Genomic DNA, 24014 nt, shown 5'->3' with positions numbered 1-24014 from the left:
ATTGCAACATGAACATTTACATTCATATTTTTTGTTACGGTATAGAATTTAATTCTGGATTACAGGCATAACTAATCGTACACGTTCATACACTTTTAAGAAATATCTGTAACTATAAACTAAGCAGTTAACTTTTGAAATATATTGAAGTGTGTAGCCTGCTATTATTCTGTTTTGTGTGGGCAGAGAGAGATTACAATGCCAAAATGTTATGTGTTAATGTTTGTGTTAAAGTGTAATTGATACACATGCATTTATACTTATGCGTATTTATTATAGATCAGACAAGATAAGCAATGTTTGACGTTCAGATTGTTAAATCTTTTTATAATAAAACATTGAAATATTGTAATTACACTCAAGTGTGTACACTGTAAAGTTTGTCCGCGACACCCCCCCCCCCACCCGCGGTAATACCGTATACCGCGGTATTTCCTGAAGACGGTATGACGGTATGAAAATCGGCAATATCTCCCAACCCTAGTATAAATGTCTTGTAAAATAACAGTAAATATTAAGAACGCTTGAAGTATTACGATAATTGAATATGAATGACTAAAAATGAATGACTTGTCCTATGAACTGCTCTAGTCAGGAGCAAATCCAATAAAGGTTTTAATAGGATAATATCTGACACATCTTCAGTTTTGAAGAATATTTAAATGCCAAAATACATATGTAATGATTCAGTGTAATGATGCATTTCGACAAGACACGCATGTTTGAAGCACAGCACGGTGGAAAGCAATAAATCTGTGATAAAGCTACAATAATTGAATATGAATGACTACAAATGAATAACTTGCACTATAAACAGCTCTAGTCAGAAGCAAATTCAATAAAGGTTTTAACAGAATAATATCTGACACATCTTCAGGTTTGAAGACTTTTTATAAGACACATTTTTAAGACACATCTTATATACACATCGTTTTAATTACTTACTCTTACATATGAACCCTTTCTGCCCCTATATCTCTTTCCCCCTTACCTCCTGACAGTACTGAAGAATTCCCTCCTTGGTGCCAATGCAGCTCTTGGTGCCAGTAGGATCGGACTCCCACTTGCCCGTCTGGACGTTGATGTGCATGTTGAGTTTGCCGCAGAACATGGCCACCTGAGGCTCAGCCAACAGTCCCATTGAGTCGTCTGATGGCACCTGCCACCAAAACAGAGACAAGAATGTGCTGTTAAATGTATTAAATACATAAATGCATAAATTTAACAAACTGTCAGTATTCTTGGGGCTTATGCTTGATGCCATTACAGTAGGTCATGTTTTAGTGTCATATTGTATATCTATTGTCATATAGATTATATTCTAGCGTCAGGTCACTTATAGGCACCACAAAAAACAGGGCAAGAAACCAAACCCATACAAGAGTCATTATCAGAGACAAGTTTTATGAGAAAAACAGTGACAATGTTTAAGGAGCCAAACGTTCATTTTTTTCCATTCCTGTCACAGGCTACATAACCTGTCACACTACATAAAACATAGTGTTTATTCATTTATTTATTTTTTAAACATTTTCTTTATGCATTTTTTCCCCTTTTTAGTGCGTCCAATTGCCCCATTGCATCATGCTTCCTCTCCACCAATGCCGATCTCTGCTCTGATTGAGGACCCTAAGAGCACTCTTTTCTCATCTCTGTGCAGGCGCCATCAATCAGCCAGCAGAGGTCGTAATTGCACCAGTGATGAGAGAGAGACCCTATCCGGCTTATTCCCGCCCATATGAACAACAGGCCAATCGTTGTTCATGTGGCCGCTTATCCTCAGCCGGCAGGCAGAACTGAGATTCGATACGATGTATTCGAGATCCCAGCTCTGGTTCCAGCGTGTGTTTTTACCGCTGTGCCACCTGAGCGACCTAAACATAGTGTTTATTAAATTTTAATCTTCATACTTATAGCCAAGTCATGTTAGTAACTGTCAAATACTGACAGTAAGAACCTTTAGTGAAAATGTTCACCCCTTAATTTAAAATGACTCCAGGGTGAACTATGTGTGACAGGTGTTTAAATCTTTAATATTGCATGATATTACTTATTTCTACTTCCAATGACATGATTTAATACTGTCCATGCTTCCATGCAATGTTCAAAAAATGTAAACCGTTATTAAAACTATCAAAGAGGTGCAGGAACCGACAACACAGAATTTCTATGGTATTCCTTCATTTTATTTATTGGGATTTTAATGTCATGTTTTACACACTTTAGTAGGGCAGTGATAGCTCAGTGGTTAAGGTACTGGACTAATATTCAGAAGGTTGCTGGTTCAAGCCCCACCACTGCTAAGTTGCCACTGTTGGGCCCCTGAGCAAGGCCCTTAACCCTCAACTGCTCAAAATCATGTTCATGTCATAATTGTAAGTCGCTCTGGATAAAAATGCAGAAAATGTAAATGTTAATGTAAAATGTTACATTCATGACAGAACAAGTAGTCACTCGTTACACAAGATTCATCAGTTCACAAGTTTGTCAAACGCAGTCATGGACAATTTTGTATCTCCAATTCACCTCACTTGCATGTCTTTGCATTGTGGGAGGAAACCGCAGCTCCCGGAGAAAACCCACACAGACACGGGGAGAACATGCAAACTCCACATAGAAAGGACCCGGGCCGCTCCACATGGGGATCGAGCCCAGAATCTTTTTGCTGTGAGGTGACAGTGCTACCCAGTGAGCCACCGTGCCGCCCAGTATATCAGTACTGCAACTTATATAAAAAATACCTTTTAACACATTCTAGCAATAAATAAATCGATATGTGTGCCATGGTAGGTAAGTGTTACCATTTCCTCTTAAACAATACCGCTACTGAATCCTAGATGCTACTTGGTGAAAAAAAATGTTGCAAAATTATGCAGCACAGTTCTGACTAGCGGTTGTAAGCTGCAGTTATAACAGGTATAGATTAATGTGTGTTGTTAATAAAGTATTTATGTAACAATACTGCCTCTATGCCCTATGCATATTTGCTTGCTGCTCCTGCACTGAAGAGTGATGCAACAGGTAGGCATTCAACAGAACTGTAACCAGTTAAACCATTACAAAATATATTGTGCAGATATATTGTGTCATCTTCTACAACTTGTTTTTGTTATAATTAGATCTTTCTTTATGTCACAGAACAACACTGAAATATCAGGGATTCTAATTTAATTCATGCCTTTGATATGATCTTTTTGGCATCCAAATAAATGTGTTTGGGTGATGCCCCATGGCCCATGATTAACTTGCACCCTGAGTGTATTCCTCCCTTATGTCCAGTCCGCTCCAGACTCACAACCCTGACTAGTATAAAACATACACTGATCAGCCATAACATTAAAATCACCTCCTTGTTTCTATACTTACTGTTCATTTTATCATCTCCACTTACCATATAGAAGCACTTTGTAGTTCTACAATTACTGACTGTAGTCCATCTGTTTCTCAACATATTATATATTTTTAACCTGCTTTCACCCTGTTCTTCAATGGTCAGGGGACAGGACCACTACAGAGTAGGTATTATTTGGGTGTTGGATCATTCTCAGCTTGGTATGAGTGGATCAGACACAGCAGTGCTGCTGGAGTTTTTAAATACTGTGTCCACTCACTGTCCACTCTATTAGACACTCCTACCTAGTTGGTCCACCTTGTTAGTTAGAGACGATCGCTCATCTATTGCTGCTGTTTGAGTTTGTCATCTTCTAGACCTTCATCAGTGGTCACAGGACGCTGCCTACAGGGCACTGTTGGCTGGATATATTTTTGGTTGGTGGACTATTCTCAGTCCAGCAGTGACAGTGAGGTGTTTAAAAACTCCATCAGCGCTGCTGTGTCTTATCCACTCATACTAGCACAACACACACTAACACACCACCACCATGTCAGTGTCACTGCAGTGCTGAGAATGATCCACCACCCAAATAATACCTGCTCTGTAGTGGACCTGGGAGAGTCCTGACCATTGAAGAACAGGGTGAAAGGGGGCTAACAAAGCATGCAGAGAAACAGATGGACTACAGTCCATAAAATGGACAGTGAGTGTAGAAACAAGGTGGTTTTAATGTTATGGCTGATCAGTGTATACTAAATCTAATGACTAAATAAATGTAATTTTGATTTAAACAGAAAGTATGAACGCTGGTGATGATAACCTGTTTAAAGCTACACTATATAGCCAAGAATATGACGACATGTGACTATAAGATTGTTGTACATATCATCTGTATTACCATTATATTAGGGTTCCTCTTTGTAGCTATGACAATCTTTGTTCTTCTGGAAAGGCTTTTAACAGGATTCACAAGTCACTGAAGTGAATTATTGCTCATTCAGACAAAACAGAATTTGTAAGGTCAGGCACTGATGCTGGGTGAGGATCAATGGTTTGAATTAATGCTCTAATTTATCCCAAATGTGTTTACCTGGGCCATTAGAGTGTGTTTGTGGACAAGGGCAAATTCATGCGTGTGTGCTGAAAGGACCTAACAGTTGCCAAGCAGCTGCCACAATAATAAAGGCATATCATCTATTTTATATAACTGATTTTATACATCTGTTAGCAATGTGTGTCTAACGCCTGAACTAAATAATTAGGATGGGTGTCCACAATGTTTTGGTCATATAGTGTGAGTGCCTGGTCAATAACTAGCTATATATTGATAACTACCTAATTTATTAACATACACCCATCAGGCATAACATATTGTGTTGGTCCCTCTTTTGCTGCTTCATACACAACAAACTGTGATGAACTGTGTATTCTGACACCTTTCTATCAGAACCAGTATTAACTTCTTCAGCAATTTGAGCTACAGTAGCTCGTCTGTTAGATTGAACCACATGGGCCAGCCTTCGCACCCCACGTGCATCAATGAGCCTTGGCCGCCCATGACCCTGTCACCGGTTTACCACTGTTCTTTCCTTGGACCACTTTTGATAGATACTGACCACTGCAGACCGGGGAACACCCCACAAGAGCTGCAGTTTTGGAGATGCTCTGACCTAGTTGTCTAGCCATCACAATTTGGCCCTTGTCTAACTCTCTCAAATTCTTACGCTTGCCCTTTTTTCTGCTTCTAACACATTAACTTTGAGGATAAATGTTCACTTGCTGCCTAATATATCCCACCCACTAACAGGTGCTGTAATGAAGAGATAATCAGTGTTATTCACTTCACCTGTCAGTGGTCATAATGTTATGCCTTGTCGGTGTATATAGTCCACTAGGTGGTATATTAGTCCACTAGGTAGTAACATTCCATGCTCTTACACTCTGTACTCTAAAAGTAGACTTTTCCCAAAACAAGTACAACTAAGATGTTTCATTATCTTATCAATGTCCTCCAAAAGAGAATTCCCATTATGTTAGCCAAAATATATACTAGCTGTTTTCACATTGTGTAAAAAGGTGTAAACTGCCAGAGAAAGTGTTCAGAATGGTGGCATTTATTCCATGTTCAAATATTTATAAGCCTTTAAATTAAAAAAAATTTTTGTTCCATGAACAAGAATTTATTAACAGGGTGTGTTTATTAACACTTATTAACACTGCTAAAATGCTAACAATCTATTTACATTGTTTATTGTAGTCATATTATGTACATTTTATATGACTTTTTTTTGTAAATTGTATCCAATTACCCGATGGCATTATGCTTCCTCTCTATCAATGCTGATCTACACCCTGGTTGAGGTAAACGAGACTGACACACTCCCCCTCTGACACGTGTGAAGTAGTCGACTGCATCTTTTCACCTGCACGAGGTGAGTTCATATGCAGATCAGCTTTGTGTATGGAGAGCCACACCCTGATCAATGCATTATCCCTCGTCTCTGTGCAGGCGGCATCAATCAGCCAGCAGAGGTTGTAATTGCATCAGTTATAAGGTCCCACCCTGTATGAACAACAGCCAATCGTTGTTCATGTACCTGCCCAGCCCAGCTGGATGGCAGAGCTGAATTTCAAACCAACGAGTTTGAAATGTCAGCTCTGGTGTGCTAGCATGTTCTACCGCTGTGCCACCTGTGCAGCTTATTATGTAGAATTTTGATCAACATTTCTATTACACCAGAATAAGCCTTGTATTTTTTCTCAAGGCTCCTTTAGACATTGAATATACCATTCCTGATGCATACAATACAGCATCACAAAATATTATTGGTTGCTGTTTGGGCAAGTTTTACAAGTGGACGATCAGTACAACAAATAATACTACTAACTTTAGGATTCAGGCGTATTCAACATTGTACTGGTCTCATATAATGTGCACATGAACAAAATAAGGCAATAGCATAGAACACCACAATACAGCAAAAAAGGCCACACAAGGTGGCGCAGCGAGATATTCCGCTTGCACACCAGCACCGAGTTTCTGAACTCCTCGGTTCGAAACTCGACGTTGCCACCGGTCGGCTGGGCTCCATCTAGCGAGCATAATTGGCAGTGCTAATTGGCCACCGTATCTGCAGGGTGGGGGCCGGACTATGTGTGGGTGGGTGGGTCTTCATACGCTGTGTAAGGACCCTGATTGGCGGAAAAGATGCCTGTACACAGTCGGAAGAGGGGTGTATAGCTACGTGCTCTCCTCGGATGCAATCTGGTATCTTTCAGCAGCGGAAGACAAAATTGAGTGTGCTAAATGGGGAGGAAAATGGGGAGAAAATGCATTTAAAAAAAGAAGGCCACACAAGCGGAAGGAAGATGCAACATGGAGCTAATTTTTACAACTTGGATTAAAATGATTAACAATACAACACAGTATAAAGCCATGCAAAAACCAGTAGATCATAGAGAGACAGAATAGATCAATAATATGAGGTAACAAAGTAAACGAGAGAGCAAGAGATAATGTGAGGGGAAAAAGAGAAAGAGAGGGAGGGAGAGCAATGTTTCTTTTTCTATTGTGTCTATGCCCTGCCCAGTGCCCCCAGCCTTATCTGTTATAACAAACCTTTTATAGTTGGTGCAAACATAGCCCACATACACCCACTGAAACAGATTTACAGGCTGAAGGATTCACGAGACCGTTGATTTGTTTTGAGTAACAAAAGAAAGAGCTTCTGTTTGTGCTCTGGGACAAGTCTCTGGCAGCATAAAAATACAAAAATAAAAGTCAATGCAAATTATAGACTATCATTACCAGTGAGCCACACAGTCTAGAGTTGAGCTTAGTTTAACTAGCACAGTTTCCTGCATGACAATAAAAACAAACTGCCTGCTGCATGGGGCATGGCACGTAAACAACCGTTTCAGTAAAAACAGTGGGAATACTGTAAAGCATTTACCACTTTGTAATGTTGCCATTCCTTTTCATCACACTTAAAAGACGTTTTGGCACCGAGGATACCAAGTGATTTAATGTTTCAGCTTTTCTTTTGTCCCATTCTTCCTGCAAACACATCTTAAGATGTGCAACAGTACAGGGTCATCGCTGTTGCATCTTTCGTTTCAAAATTCTCCACACATTTTCTGCATTTGGGACAGGTCAGTACTGCAGACAGGCCAGTCCAGTACCCGTACCCTCTTCTTCTGCAGCCATGCCTTTGTAATGTGTGCAGCATGTGGTTTTGCATTGACTTGTTGAAAAATGCATGGACGTCTCTGGAAAAGATGATGTCTTAAAGGCAGCATATGTTGCTCTAAGATCTCAATGTACTTTACTGCATTAATGCTGCCATCAAAGAAAGGTAAATGATCTTTGCCAAGGGCACTGACACAGCCCCATACCATGACAGACCCTGGCTTTTGGACTTGTTGCTGATAACAGTCTGGATGGTCCTTTTCATCTTTGGTCTGGAGCACACGGTGTTCATTTTTTCCAAAAAAGACCTGGAATGCTGATTCATCTGACCACAATACACATTTCCACTGTGTGATGGTCCATTCTAGATGCCTCCAAGCCCAGAGAAGTCGACGCCGCTTCTGGACATGGTTAACATAACCAACCTTCCTTTTTGCACAATAAAGTTGTAAGTGGCATTTGCGCATGTAACTCTGTATTGTAGTGCTTGACAAAGGTTTGGCAAAGTAATCCCTCACCCATGTGGTTATTTCAGCTATTGTTGAGTGGTGGTTCTTGATGCAGTGACGTCTGAGGGATCAAAGATCACGGGCGTTCAGCTTAAGCTTGCGCCCTTGGCCTTTACTCTCTGAAATTCCTCCCGATTCCTTGAATGGTTTAATGATATCATGCACTGTAGAGGGAGAAATATGCAAATCCCTTCCAATCTTTCTTTGAGGTACATTGTTTTTATTTGAAATCCTCTGATCATCTTTGCTCATCAAAGACTCAGCCTTTCCTGGACGCTGCTTTTGTACAAAACCATGATTACAATCACCTGTTGACATCACCTGTTTGGAATCACATCATTTTGTTTTTTTACCTCATTACTAGCCCTAAACTGCCCCTGTCCCAACTTTTTTTGGAATGTGCAGGCCTGAAATGCAGGAATGGATGTTTATGTCTGCAATCAAATAAAAGTCAAAGTAAATGTAAGGAACACTGCATTTTTATTTTATTTGCATTTGCATACTGCCCCAACTTTATCTGATTTGGGTTGTAAAATAAAACTGAACAGTAACTTTGCCTATATATATATTCCTCCACTGATATGAATAGCTTAACTTTCACTTAGGCACTATATAGTAAAATCATAAACATTGTTATTACAGACTGTTTAGAGCACATATGCTACATGTGACAGTGTAAAACTTAACATGGTAGCTGTACTACAGCCACTTACTCAACCATAAGTGACATTGATAACCTTTTCTAATTATAAACCAGAATAGCCAGCCATGCACATAACATCTAGGCATAGGGGGTCCAATGGGGATCCATTATGGTAAATAAATCAGGTACAGTTAGATGACAAAGTGAACAAAACAGATGGGCTACAGTCAGTAACTGCATTTCCACAAAGTTCTGTATAGTAGGTGTAGCTTATAAAATTATCAATAAATGCAGGTCAGGGATGTCAACATATAACTGGTTTACCGACAACTGACAAAGCTATAGTTTGATTAATGCTGTCAGTGAAAAATGTCGTTTCCAATAGCTGATGCTACACTCCAGTTGAGAGCAGGACTACAGTCTGCACAAAGACAAAGCACCAACTGGAAACACACCCAAACCACCCTCCAGTTTCAAATGCACCATTATTTTCTTGTTTTACCACCGCTTTTCCTGCTCGGTTTACCCAAAATCACTAGGCACATTGCAGTAACACACCCTGGACAGGACGCTGACCCCTATCCATCACTCACTCAGACACAGCCAATCATGTCTGAATGTAGACACTAGAACGACCAATAGCACTGCTAGAAATTTTAACTCTAGATCTCAGCAGCAGTGGGCTAGCATAATTTACCAACTGAAATAGTAAACAAGGAAACTATTATTATTAAAATTAGAAACAGAAGATGTTTTGGATAAGAATGATGTGTGACTGCATGCCAAACTCTGCACATGCAAATCTATATGTAACTTTATATATGTAATTTCTATATGTAACTTTTTTTTTACGAGATCTTGCATCATTTTCCAATTTAAAGGTAAAACTGTGTTTATCTTACAACCCCAAATCAGAAAAAGTTGGGACAGAATGGAAAATGCAAATGAAAAAAAAAAGCAGTGTTCCTTACATTTAGTTTGACTTTTATTGGATTGCAGACAGTATGAGCCTGAGATATTTCATGTTTTTTCTGCTCAACTTCATTTCATTTATTAATAAACATCCATTAATAAACAGCTGTTTATTACTTTAGCCATTATCACATCACTGATGAGATCCAGGATCAAATCTCAGTGGTGCTATTGCCCAGGCGTGTTTGGTTATACATGAGAGGTGGGGTGGCCAAGGCCCTGTGATGAACTGCTCCTGTGTCCAGAATTTTCCTGCCCTGCGTCGAATGTTTCAAGTTGGAAACTGCTGGCTGCGACCGTGACCTTGTGTAGACCTTGTGTAAAATCTACATTCTGAATGATGAACTGGTTCTGCTAACAGTGTTAATGCTTATCTTGTTCTACATTACTGCCACATTCAATATGTTTTTTTTTTATAGAGCATGACAACTTAATGATGTTGTATGCAGTTACTGGTTGCTCTTGACTAAACATGTTCAGTATTTGATTTAAAAAAAATTGGCCAATTTTGCATCCCCAGTACTAGATGGATGTAGCTTATAATGTGTTCAGTGAGTGTGTGTAACTGCAGGTAGGGCCTTCAGGTATGTAATAATCCATAAAGCCATTACCCAAAGTCAATCCTAATTACATTCATAACACAAGCCAAGGATACAGAATGGTGGGTGGTTTTAAATTGCTCTAACCTACACCACTTAAAAATGAACTAATCTATTTAGAGTTAGAGTGAGACTGCTTTTGATTGCACGTAGGTCTGCAGTGGCACCAGTGCTGCATTGCAAAGTGCCTTACGCTTAAAATAATAATAAAGACCAAGTAAAATAGTCCAAAACCAAATCTTAGGTTTCAGACTAACACTTAATAACATTTAATAACATTTTGGGTGGCTCAGAGGTCTATTACGCTATCCCACCACCGCTAAGATCCGGGTTTGAATATCAGTGGTGCTATCGACTGGCAGTGCGTCTACACAGACATGATTGGCTATGTCTGGTGGTGGTGTGTGTGGTGCGCGGTTGAAGCCTTGTGGTTAATTGCCATCCTGTCCTGGGTACCACACCCACTAAAACCCTGAGCAGAATTAAGGAGCAGTAGATGAAATATAAAAATGATCGTAATAAAACCTCTCAGGGCTCCGAGTTGCATCTAATTCTGTTGACAATCTGGTACTGACATCATAGTAACAAGTTAATTCGCTGCAAGCTTCTATTGTTAGGTTATATAAACTTTGCAGGTGTGTCAGTGCAAGTCTTTTATGTGTCTTTTGCATTAATGCAAACGTCTAGATTTGTCATTTAGCAAAGCAAACATTAATAGATTAAAATACAGAAATACACTCAAAACTACCCCAACTGTAATCTGCATTTACTACCAATTGTGTCTTGGTAATGACGCTCATTAAACCCGGGCATAAAGAACTGGATTGAGACAATATAAGGATAAGGATTTATTTGAAATGTCACACCAAAAGTCTCATCCATAACATCTAATTTGTCTGAGAAACATTAAAAACAAAACATATCAATATTTTATGCATATACATGCACCTAAGCAACTATTTTTTTATGTATTTTCTCCCATTTTCCTCCCAATTTCGTTATGCTTTCCCTCTACTGGTGCTGACCCCCACCCTGATTGAGGAGAGCGAACTGACACACGTTCCCCTCTGATACCTGATCAGCATTATTCCTCTATTCTATGCAGACGCCCTCAACCAGCCAGCAGAGGTCATAATTGCATCAGTTATGAGATCCCTATCCATCTTCCTAACCCTGTATGAACAACAGCCAAACGTTGTTCATGTAGCCGCCCAGCCCAGACGGATGGCTAAGCTGAGATTTATTCGAAATCCCAGCACTGGTGTGCTAGCGTATTTTACAACTGCGCCACCTGAGCGGCAACAGTGCAACCATGATTTTTCAGACAAGCACGTACCTTTATCTTTAAGAGAACCTAATAAAGAAAAATACATAACATGACAAAGGTTTATGGAATATGGACATTATTATCTTAAATATTTGCCGGAATTCTCTTGGAATGCCTTTGAAAACATGACTTTGGCACATTGTTCTAGTGTCTGTTGTAGTGTCTGATACATTTTATGGTATATTTTGTGACAATGCTGTAATAAAGAACTCAACCGTCAATTCATTATGTAGTGCAAAATTAGGTTGTAAAGAGTCAACTGAACATCTAGTGTGACATTTGATTGAACCACTTTTGGCAGCCTGTACAACCAACAGTCTTTTGGAAATTTTAGGCCAGCCCTTTTTACAATCTTTTTACTCACTCTGTAAGCAGGTTAGATGGGGAATGTAATGTGCAGAAATGTTGAGGTCTTGACACAGATGTTTGATAAGGTTAGGACAAAAACTCTGATTGGACCACTTCAGTCTCAGATCAGACAGATCAAGTTATTTATTACAGCATCATGATGGTTTTTAATGCAAAGCTTTTTTAGATCTCAAAGGTCATGTACATTCAACAGTGGTTTCCGACTTTGCCCTACACTAACAGAGATCTCTTCAGATTCCCTGAATCTTTTCACGATATTATGAACAGTAGAGACTTGTAAAATTAATTGCATTTTAAACTAACTGGCAATTTTTTCCTGACGTTTGGCACAAAGTGGTGAGCCACAACCCATCATTGCTTGTAAAGACTGCTTCTTTTGGTGGATTCTCCTTTTATACCCAATTATGATTCCCTCATCTGTAACCAATTCACCTGCTTATTGTGGAATGCTGTAATTTATTTATTCCATGAACTTTTCACTCTTATTTTGCAGGCATCAAATTCTATGTGTGTGAAAACATTGCACATCTTTTTCGTTCTACTTTTGTCAATTAAATAAAGGTTCAACAAAAAACTTTCTGCATCTTTGTTGGAGAATCTTCTAAGTGATGTCTTGCACATTCAACGCACAGTAAGGGCTTTTATATATGTAAAATATTGAATACTGTATCCAAGGGCATCTATAGACATTGCCCTTAATCACAGCCATTGACTTCTCCTACTCAAAATGCAATTTGATCTTAGAGTAGGCATTATAATGAGTGCCTTTACAGCTAAGCAGTGTTACTCAACTTCTTCATAAGTGTGATTGACGTTCCATATCTACTCAACGTAGATAGATAGATAGATAGATAGATAGATAGATAGATAGATAGATAGATAGATAGATAGATAGATAGATAGATAACTTTATGAATCCCATAGGGAAAGTCAGTTATTACAGCAGCTCCAGGTACATTAAAGCAAAAAGTATTAAAGTACAAAGAATTAAAGTACACAAGTAATGTTGTACACACTATGTAATTGTATGTAATACATAGAATAAAAAATTTAGTATGTCATATAAAAGTATCCTAGCATTAAATATTTTAGATGAGATATGTAATATGTGATATACTAAGCTGTAATAATGTTAAATAATAACAGATATGTAGTACAGTCTTTATAAACAGAGTGCTAGAACATGCTCCATGAGTCTGCCCTGATAGTAGTTTAGTGTTCGATGATGTCCCTAGCTAGTGAAGCGTTATACAGCGTGATCGCTGCTGGTATAAACAATCTCCTGTACCGTTCCTTGTTACAGCGGAGTTGGATGAGTCTGTTGCTGAAAGTGCTCCGCTGTCTGACTAACAGGTCAGGAAGGGGGTGTGATGGGTTGTCAAATACAACTTGTGGATGTTTAGTCCCTTTGAGATTGTCTTGTATAATTCTCTAAAATGTTTACTTCTCTGTGAATTCATCAATGATGGGCTTTTTACTTTGTTAAGAAATGGAGAACAGTTGATCCACACATTTTAAAACAGTTGTTGGTTAAACGTTGCATGAGATCAAAGGCCTTAAATCAACACCTAAAATATCCCTAAATGTCACAAATTGTAAAACAATTAAGGATTTATGCATGTTTAGTACCTGCAGTAAATACCTACTGAAGTAATGACAACTACAAACTTGTGTAAAAAGGTGTGTAGCCTAGGTTGGCTTTAGTAATTAAAAAATTTATCATCATTATCATGTTTTCCCAGCAACCAAATTATCAAAGGAATCTAGCCAACTAGCAAGGGAGGCAAGGGAGTGAAGACTGTAGTTAAGTGTAGGACCCCAATATAACATTGACTTAACACCTGATAAGCCTAAATCCAACATAAAACTAATAAATGTATTTTATTCATAGAATAAACTAGTTACTTTACATTTCTAGAGGCGGCACATCTCCGTCCACCCTGGTTCCTATGTCCTGAGCTAAAATACTTTTTAAGTACATTGTGTTTCATAGTCCATTGTATGGCTGGGCGGTATGACAGTACATTCGGTATACCATTTTTGATTCCTCATACCGTATGGATTTTTCAAATACCGCTGTACCGTAGCATAGTTAATACAACAGCTGTAGGCTTCAATAGGTAACAAATCATATAATATTGTTAGCTGCTAAAAGCGCTATTAAGCGCCGTGCAGATTAAGTACAGCTCGGTAACGTTAGCTGGTAGCATTAGAATAATAGTGTTAACAAATGAGAGAGGTTTCCTCAATATGGTGAAAAAATGAAACAAAAACAGATGGAGTATGAAGAGAGGGAGACCAAAGATGCACCAGAAGAACCTGCCAAAGAAAAGAGCTGTGTCGGCAGTTTCAAGCAGACTAAAACACTATATACTGCATGGTTTGTCAGCCACGGCTGCTGCAAAAAAGTATACGGTAGAGCGTCATTATGAACGTAGTAACAATTCACATATGCAAGGACACGATTCCTCTATAGACAGTCGAGAAAAAAGCGTTCAGAGCAATGACAAAAACACTGGATTCGGGGCAAAAATACTTCAGGTTGTCACGTGGGAAGAAAGGACGCAAATGCAGAAGTAAATAAAAATAATAATATTTTATTTAATTATAAGGACAACAGAAAGATAAACAGCAAACGAAAAACAGAACACAAAAAACCCGATCGGAAACTCCGACGGAGCTGCTGGCGCAACTAAATGAAAAATAAACAAAGTGAAACCAAAACAGAAGGAAGCGGGACGCGAACCCCGGTCAGCCGCGTGGCAGCCGGGAGCGTTACCACCGCACTGTAGTGGTGCTGGAAAACGGGAGCGCGAGAACCTCTAATACGCTTAGGAGCGAAGGGAGAGGAGGGGAACTCCGAGGAGCGCTAGACCCAACACCGCGACTAACAATCGCAGTGACCGGTCGGCGCGCCCTGGATCGCGGAGCTGACACACCAATCTGAAACCAGAAAGAAACAAATAAACAAAGTTAGGCAGTTCTAGACTGCGGATTCGAACCGGGGTCTTTAGCACGGCAACCGCTTGCTCAGCGGAGTCGCCACCCAGCGGTTGGAGAATCCAATGTTCAGAATAACTGAAGCCACTGATGCCAGGATACTCTCAGCGCTTTAACACAGCGCTGAGTGAAACCGCTAACGCTAACTGCTAGCGCAAAATGAACTGCAGTTCGAGGACTGCACCGCGTCGCACCACACTATATCTACGAGACCAACAGAACATACCAGTTACCTCAAACCTTGCGGTTTTACTTACCCGAATGGCATACGCCACCAGGGCTACCAGCTAAGGCTACGAACGTGTGGACGACTGCCACCACGGACCGGAAAACAAACAAAGGTGCGACACCCGCTGCTGTGTGGAGCTGGCTTAAGTAGTCAGCCCCACGGCTGCGGGTGATCAGCACTAATTAGGAGGCCTGGTATAAGAGGCCTTTGTTCTCTGAGCTCTGTAATGTCTGCTTCGCTGGGAACCCGGGGCACGTTCACCAGCTACCACAGACCTCGTTATAGAACCCCCTCCTCTAGGGACAGCTCCTGAGGTCCCAAGACCCGCAGCTCGGTTGCGCCGGAACTCGCGGATCAGTTCAGGGTCCAGGATCTGGCGAGCCGGTACCCATGAACGTTCCTCAGGGCCGTAACCTTCCCAATCCACCAAGTATTGGGTGCTACCCTGAACCTTCCTGCTGTCAAGCAACCGGCGGACGGTGAAGGCAGGGGCACCCTGGATGATACGAGGGGCGGGAGGTTGGGGAGGGGGTAAAACTCCCCCGCACATAAATGGTCGGAGATGGGAGACATGAAAGGTTGGATGCACTTTCATACGGGGAGGAAGCTCCAACCTATACGTCACCGGATTAATCCGCTTTACCACCTTGAACGGACCAATGTACTTGGGTGCCAACTTATGTGGGGCACCTCGAACGGGGAGATCCCTCGTTGACACAAGTACTCGTTGGCCTGGCCGGAAGGTAAGAGCCGGCTGCCGCCTGCGGTCAGCTTTGCGCTTCACAGAGCGCTGGGTGGCCACAAGTGCCTGCCTAGCTTTGCGCCAGGCGGCGCGGCAGCGGCGGACATGAAGCTGTACAGACGGGACCGCTACCTGCTGCTCCTGCTCAGGAAAGAGCGGCGGAGGGTACCCGAACTGAGCCTCAAACGGTGACATTCCAATCGCCGAATGATGCAGGGTGTTGTGAGCAAACTCTGCCCATATCAACTTATCCGACCACGTGGTCGGATTCCCTGCCGTCAGGCACCTGAGCATCTTGCTCAGATCCTGGATCAGCCTCTCCGACTGCCCATTCGACTCCGGGTGGTAGCCGGAGGATAAGCTGGCCGTGGCGCCAAGAAGTTGGCAAAAGGCCCGCCAGCACTGGCTTACAAACTGTGGACCCCGATCAGACACAATGTCTGATGGGACCCCATGTGCTCTCACCACATGATTCAGGATGATTTGCGCAGTACCCATGGCGGATGGTAGCTTGGGCAGTGGGATAAAAAGGCAAGATTTGGTAAACCGGTCGACAATTACCAATACCGCCGTGAACCCTCTGGATTTTGGCAAGCCTGTCACAAAGTCCAGAGAAATGTGGGACCACGGTCTAGCAGGTATTGGCAACGGATGAAGGAGGCCCCGCGGGCGCTCTCTGGGTGTCTTGTTCAGAGCACACACAGAGCAAGCACGGACAAAGTCACGTACCTGGTTCTCCATCCCCGGTCACCAAAATCTTCGGCGCAGCAAGACCAGGGACTTAGTCACACCTGGGTGCGCCGAAAATGGGGAAGCATGGGCCCATTCAAAAACCTGACGCCGTACGGATGAAGGTACGTACAGTCTGTCAGGAGGTCCCCCACCGGGGTCGGGTTCAGCCCGGTGGGCATCCCGAATGACCTTCGATATGCCCCATGTGACTGGGGCCGCTATCAGGGTCGAGGGGATCACGGGATCAGGTCCGGTCTCCGGCCTGGTCGGTTCCCACTGTCTAGACAGAGCGTCCGGTTTGACGTTTCTGGACCCCGGTCTATAAGACAGTGTAAAATTGAACCTTCCAAAAAATAAGGACCACCGGGCCTGACGGGAGTTCATCCTCTTGACTTGCTGGATGAATGACAGATTTTTGTGATCCGTCCAGACAAGAAAAGGATGATTGGCCCCCTCGAGCCAGTGTCGCCACTCCTCTAACGCCAACTTAATGGCCAAGAGTTCCCTGTCTCCAACCGGGTAGTTCCGCTCGGCTGGAGTCAGGCGGTGCGAGAAGAAGGCACATGGATGCAGCTTCTTCTCTGGCCCCACTCTTTGGGACAAAACTGCCCCAGCTCCGACCTCGGAGGCATCCACTTCGACAACGAAGGGTTCCTCTGGGTCGGGCAACTGTAAAACGGGAGCAGTTGTCAAGAGTGTTTTTAGCTCGTCAAAAGCTTGTTGGGCCTGCACCGTCCATCGGAACGGACCTTTTCCTGTAAGGTCCGTTAACGGAGAGGCGACTGAGCTAAAGTTCTTAATGAAACGCCGAAAAAAGTTTGCAAAGCCCAAAAACCTTTGCAGTTGGCGTAAAGAACTTGGAGTTGGCCACTTCTCCACAGCTGATACCTTAGCCGAGTCCATGCGCAGGGTGCCCTCGGCCACTACAAACCCCAGGAACGAAACCGTGGGGGAGTGAAAGACTGACTTCTCCAGTTTGACAAACAAATGGTTGTCAAGCAAAAGCTGGAGAACTCGTCGGACATGCCCTATATGCTCGTCGATGGACCGACTAAAGATAAGAATATCGTCTAAGTAAACATAGACGAATTTACCAAGAGTCTCCCGCAAGACCTCATTGATAAATCTCTGGAAGACTGCGGGGGCATTCATTAACCCAAATGGCATCACCCGGTATTCATAGTGGCCAGTGGGCGTAATGAACGCAGTCTTCCACTCATCCCCCTGCCTGATCCGGATCAAATTGTACGCGCTGCGAAGATCGAGCTTGGAAAAAACAGAAGCTCGCTGAAGGGCTTCGAAAGCCGTGGCCATCAGCGGCAGCGGGTACCGATCCTTGATCGTAACGGCGTTCAGACCGCGATAATCGATACAGGGGCGCAGGGTGCCGTCCTTTTTGTTCACAAAAAAGAACCCTGCCCCAGCTGGGGAGGAGGAAGGACGGATGAACCCCTGTTTAAGTGCCTCACGCACATACTCCTCCATAGCCACCTTCTCTGGACCGGAGAGCGAAAAAAGGCGCCCCCTAGGAGGAGTAGTGCCGGACAAAAGATTGATGGCGCAATCGAACGGTCTGTGGGGGGGCAAGTCCTGCGCCCGGGACTTGCTAAAAACTTCCCGTAAGTCATGGTACACAGGGGGAACAGCTGCCAAATCCGGCACCTCCATCTTCGGTTCCGTCGGAGCAGAACCCGTGCCACCTTGCAGCAAACACGAGTCGCGACACCGCGTTCCCCAGATGAAGATTGATCCGGTGGCCCAGTCGATCTGAGGGTTGTGTCTTTGCAGCCACGAATACCCCAAAACCACCTGGAGGTGAGGAACGTGAGTTACAAGAAAGGTAATCCGTTCCTCGTGGTTTTGCAGACGCAACGTGAGAGGTCTTGTCCGTTGGGTTATCGGGCTGCCCGCTACAGGTCGGCCATCCACCGCATGGACCGACACTGGTGATGCTAGCGGTTGGACCTCAATCCCCAGCCTGTGTACCAGATCGCTGTCAATGAAATTCTCCACCGCACCTGAATCGACACAAACCTGAAGGTTTGTGTTCCCGAGGCCCCAGGACAACCGGGCCTGCAAAAGCAGACCTTGGGCAGGGATGGTAGGTCGGCTCACTCCCGAGTCCCTGACTCGAGAGCGGCCTAGATGTTTTCCGGCCGCCGAGGTCGGGAGAACGAACCCGATGCCGAACGGGCATTGGCACGGGCTGAGCCCAACTGCATGGGTTCGGGATCCAGGGCCGGTGGAGGAGACTTAGGGGGCGCCAGCAAGCGGGTAAACGGGGGGCAGGTACCCCGCTCCCGGTTTCGCTGGCGAAGACGGGTATCGATGGCTGTGGCCAGCGTATAGGAGGCCTTAAGGGTCGTTGGACAGTCCCTGGTGGCCAGCTCATCCTTTATCTTCTCCGATAAGCCACGATGAAAGATGGCGGTGAGAGAGCCCTCATCCCACCCACACTCCGCCGCTAGTGTCCTAAATTCGATTACGTAATCTACGACTGGCCGATTACCTTGGGTTAGCTCAAGTAAGCGTGGGCCTGCCTCACGACCCCCCGAGGGGTGGAAGAAGGTCTCCTTTAAGGCCTCCTTAAAGGCGCTTTCGGATGAGCATTCCGGAGCGTTCTGCTCCCAGAGGGCGGTAGCCCATTCCAAGGCTCGGCCAGTCAATAGAGAAACGATATAGGCAACCCTCGACCGCTCTGTGGGGTAGCGGGAGGGCTGCAACTCGAAGGCTAGCGCGCACTGGAGGAGGAAGCCACGGCACCTCTTGGCCTCTCCCGAATATCTTTCAGGAGGAGGAATGGGGGTGTCGCGGCTTCCACATCCTCCCGAATGGGGTGGGGGGTGTGGGCCGGCTCCTAAAGCTGGAGACTGCTGGCTAAGCGCAGCTACCTGCTGCGCCAATTGGCTAATGGCCACCTCGTGCCTGCCTAACGCCACACCCTGGTGGCGTAATACGTCGATAGGGGGTGGCGTTTCTGCTGCGTCCATGGTTGGTCGCACCTTTCTGTCACGTGGGAAGAAAGGACGCAAATGCAGAAGTAAATAAAAATAATAATATTTTATTTAATTATAAGGACAACAGAAAGATAAACAGCAAACGAAAAACAGAACACAAAAAACCCGATCGGAAACTCCGACGGAGCTGCTGGCGCAACTAAATGAAAAATAAACAAAGTGAAACCAAAACAGAAGGAAGCGGGACGCGAACCCCGGTCAGCCGCGTGGCAGCCGGGAGCGTTACCACCGCACTGTAGTGGTGCTGGAAAACGGGAGCGCGAGAACCTCTAATACGCTTAGGAGCGAAGGGAGAGGAGGGGAACTCCGAGGAGCGCTAGACCCAACACCGCGACTAACAATCGCAGTGACCGGTCGGCGCGCCCTGGATCGCGGAGCTGACACACCAATCTGAAACCAGAAAGAAACAAATAAACAAAGTTAGGCAGTTCTAGACTGCGGATTCGAACCGGGGTCTTTAGCACGGCAACCGCTTGCTCAGCGGAGTCGCCACCCAGCGGTTGGAGAATCCAATGTTCAGAATAACTGAAGCCACTGATGCCAGGATACTCTCAGCGCTTTAACACAGCGCTGAGTGAAACCGCTAACGCTAACTGCTAGCGCAAAATGAACTGCAGTTCGAGGACTGCACCGCGTCGCACCACACTATATCTACGAGACCAACAGAACATACCAGTTACCTCAAACCTTGCGGTTTTACTTACCCGAATGGCATACGCCACCAGGGCTACCAGCTAAGGCTACGAACGTGTGGACGACTGCCACCACGGACCGGAAAACAAACAAAGGTGCGACACCCGCTGCTGTGTGGAGCTGGCTTAAGTAGTCAGCCCCACGGCTGCGGGTGATCAGCACTAATTAGGAGGCCTGGTATAAGAGGCCTTTGTTCTCTGAGCTCTGTAATGTCTGCTTCGCTGGGAACCCGGGGCACGTTCACCAGCTACCACAGACCTCGTTATACAGGTCAGTTGCTATTTCAACAATATACCAACAAATCTGATGCAAGCTGCAAACGGAGATATTTAAAGTTGTCCACTTTTTTACAACAGACCTGTGGTCAAGTTGTCCAGTGAAGTTTGCAAACTAAAAGTAATTGTACAACACCTAAATATTAAATAAACAATAAAAACTGTATTTATTGCAACTGTTTCACGTATACTGATTCCATCATACACCGATCAGCCATAACATTAAAACCACCTCCTTGTTTCTACACTCACTGTTTATTTCATCAGCTCCACTTACCATATAGAAGCACTTTGTAGTTCTACAATTACTGACTGTAGTCCATCTCTTACTCTGCATGCTTTGTTAGCCCCCTTTTATGCTGTTCTTCAATGGTCAGGACTCTTACAGGACCACTACAGAGCAGGTATTATTTGGGTGGTGGATCATTCTCAGCTCTGCAGTGACACTGACATGGTGGTGGTGTGTTAGTGTGTGTTGTGCTGGTATGAGTGAATAAGACACAGCAGCGCTGCTAGAGTTTTAAACACCTCACTGTGAGTGATCCACTCATACCAGCACAACACACACTAACACACCACCACCATGTCATTTTCACTGCAGTGCTGAGAATCATCCACTACCTAAATAATACCTGCTCTGTGGTGGTCCTGGGAGTCCTGACCATTGAAGAACAGGGTGAAAGCAGGTTAAAAAAGTATGCAAAGAAACAGATGGACTACAGTCAGTAATTGTAGAACTACAAAGTGCTTCTATATGGTAAGTGGAGCTGATGAAATGGGCAGTGTGTAGAAACAAGGAGGTGGTTTTAATGTTATGGCTGATCAGTGTATATTGTGTCATTTTATGTGGCCAAGCAAACCTTATAGTACTGTACTGAAAACCTTCATTATATGCATGGTAAAATTCAAACTGTTTATATTCTATGTACTTTAGGGTTGCCAATCGGCCTGTAAAATATGGAATCGTTCCTTATTTGAAAACTAAATGTTGCGCCCCGTTTGAACAAGCGCTCTGTTCCGTATTTGTATCAATGGGAGAGAAATGCTGCAGATTAGACTGAGACAGGGCGATATGTATAAAACAGAAGGAAATTGCTGCTACCGTGGGAATTAGAAAGAGTTTGGTTATTATTTTAAGTAGTTTTTACTTTTAGTCTTAGTAACGCCGTGTGTGAGCAGACATATAAGCATAACAACCTGCTTATTACTCCGCTTTTTGAGTAGCGCAGTTTTCCGCCCTAGGTTCGAATCCAGCTTAGGGTGAAACTTAAGTAACACAAGCAGGGCCGGCACTATGGGGGCGCTGGGGTGGGCAACATTTTCTCACTGCCCCCCAAAGCAACCCAGTCCAGAACCGGGGCTGCATGTCAATGTGAAGATGGATAATGTAAAAATGTTGTTACATGATGTTCTTTATGCATGTTGTTTTGCCTGAAATATGGTTCTGATTTATTATTATAAAGAATGAAAATAATAAATGTTAAACAGCCTAAATAAAACATTTTGATAATGCTCCTATGATGGTGTAAGTCCCGTTATATTTTTTATAGGTGCAACCCTAACCCCCTACCAACCGCTCTCGCTCAGGTAAACACCCGCCATCCCACCCCCCACCCTATGCCTTCAGCCAACCCAGGGTGTTCCTTATTTCCAGTTCTGAAAGTTGGCAACCCTAATGAACTTATGACAGTGGAATAAGCCACAGAAATGTAAAAAAAAAAAAAAAAAAAAAAAAACAGTAATAAAAACCGTCTGTTTAAAAAATAAACCGTCAAAAAGTTAAAAAAAATATATCGTGATACAAATTTTCAGTCATACCGCGCAGCCCTAGTCCATTGTAAGGTGATAAAGACAGTCTATTTCGCATTAAAAAACAAACACCGAATTGCATGTGTGCTCATCGTATTTTGCCCCAGAAGGCATCAATTAATCTCATATCAGTTAAAAAAACTCAAACGCTTTATTGTGTCTCAGTAAAACAGTGCTGTTCCAACTGAATGAGCTAAGCGATACGATGCTGCCCTGTCGGGTTGTGAAACGCCGCAGTTCTCCATCGCCATCTTGCTTCTGTCAAACAGCATCTCTTTCAACCAACACCATAATCAGCGCGATTACACTGCGGTTATTTACAACACAACTGAATAACACACACTGTAAATTATACAGCCTGTATTATGTAAAAGAACTAATGCATACACAGAATATGTTTTAATGCTGAATTGTTTGGTTATCTTTTATTCACAGCATTGATATCTGACTGGCGTAAAATCTTATCTTTTTTAATTGTTGTTTTGCGTTAGACTTCCACAGCTGTGTTTATTTACTTATACTAAATTAACCTGTGTTTAAATCATCCACCTGCAATGAACGTCACCCTGACTTCAGCATTATTCCATATAAATGCGTAAATGCTCCAAAGACTGCAATTCTCTAGCATGTCTACTGATATTGTCTTAAATGTGGCACGCAATACATAGATAACAGATATTAGTCTATTTGTAAATCACTAAACAAATGCCACATTAGTCAGATAATCTGATTCAGTCGTGTCATGATTGCTTTCTGACGTTTGGCACAAAGTGTCACCCAGGTACCCTTCACACACATTAACGTTACCACACATGCAGCTATGCATGAAACCAAGCAAACACACATCTATGCTTCATTCAATCCAATACACGCAGATATGAACTAGGACTTATTATACTTATTATGCACTAGTAACCAGGCTGTGGACTGTATGTGTTAGCTGTGAACATCTCACACCCGGGCCTACGTATCTTATCGTCTGTGCCGCTTTCCGTGCCAGCAGGGAGAATAGCTCTCCCATTACAATCCATGTTTTCTTACCTCGGCAGCGAGAGACAAAGTCGCCGCCATCACCAGCAGAAATACAGTCCTTTGGTGCATGTTGTTCTCCTCGTAACAGTAGTATAACCCGCTTTGATGAACGCACTGATCGGATTTTCTCTTTGTAACGTAGACGCGTAGGGAGAAGGTACCAGATGCAAAGCTGCGCCAGCCAGCGCCAAGTCACGTGACTCAACCTAGAATGACTGGATTGGGAGGAAGAGGGGGGGTCAGATAAAATGGGCGGTCAGCTTTAAAAATGTCTGGTGGACAGGTTTATCTCAGTTTTATCACAAACCACATAAGAAAGCAGTTCAAAGCTGCTATGTGCATAGTTTCTGAAGTACCTTGTCCTTAGTGTAAATATACAACCCCAAATCAGAAAAAGTTGGGACAGTATGGAAAATGCACATAATAAAAAAACACAGAGTTTCGTACATTTACTTTTAGTTTTATTTGATTGCAGACAGGATGAACCTGAGATATTTCATGTATTAATAAACGTCAATTCCTGCATTTCAGGTCTGCACCACA

The 24014-nt window shown here is 43.2% G+C and overlaps 1 protein-coding gene across 2 annotated transcripts in view; it reads right to left on the bottom strand.

Moving 5' to 3' along the window:
• appb (amyloid beta (A4) precursor protein b) overlaps positions 1-23596 on the bottom strand; it is a 59649-nt gene extending 36053 nt beyond the window's left edge. For both annotated transcript variants that reach the window (XM_063006636.1, XM_063006637.1), the window contains exons 1-2: positions 23481-23596; positions 992-1159 (exon numbers count right to left, since the gene is read on the bottom strand). In XM_063006636.1, the coding sequence (XP_062862706.1) occupies positions 992-1159; positions 23481-23540 (228 nt within the window). In that variant the 5' untranslated portion in view covers positions 23541-23596. The remainder of the gene's footprint in view (positions 1-991; positions 1160-23480) is intronic.
• Between the last annotated feature and the right edge of the window lie 418 nt (positions 23597-24014).

This window comes from Trichomycterus rosablanca, chromosome 12 (genome assembly GCF_030014385.1).
Source record: "Trichomycterus rosablanca isolate fTriRos1 chromosome 12, fTriRos1.hap1, whole genome shotgun sequence".
NCBI classification, from domain to species: Eukaryota; Metazoa; Chordata; class Actinopteri; order Siluriformes; family Trichomycteridae; genus Trichomycterus; species Trichomycterus rosablanca.
The sequence above is the reverse complement of the archived record's forward strand: the minus strand, read 5'-3'. Positions and strand labels throughout refer to the sequence as shown.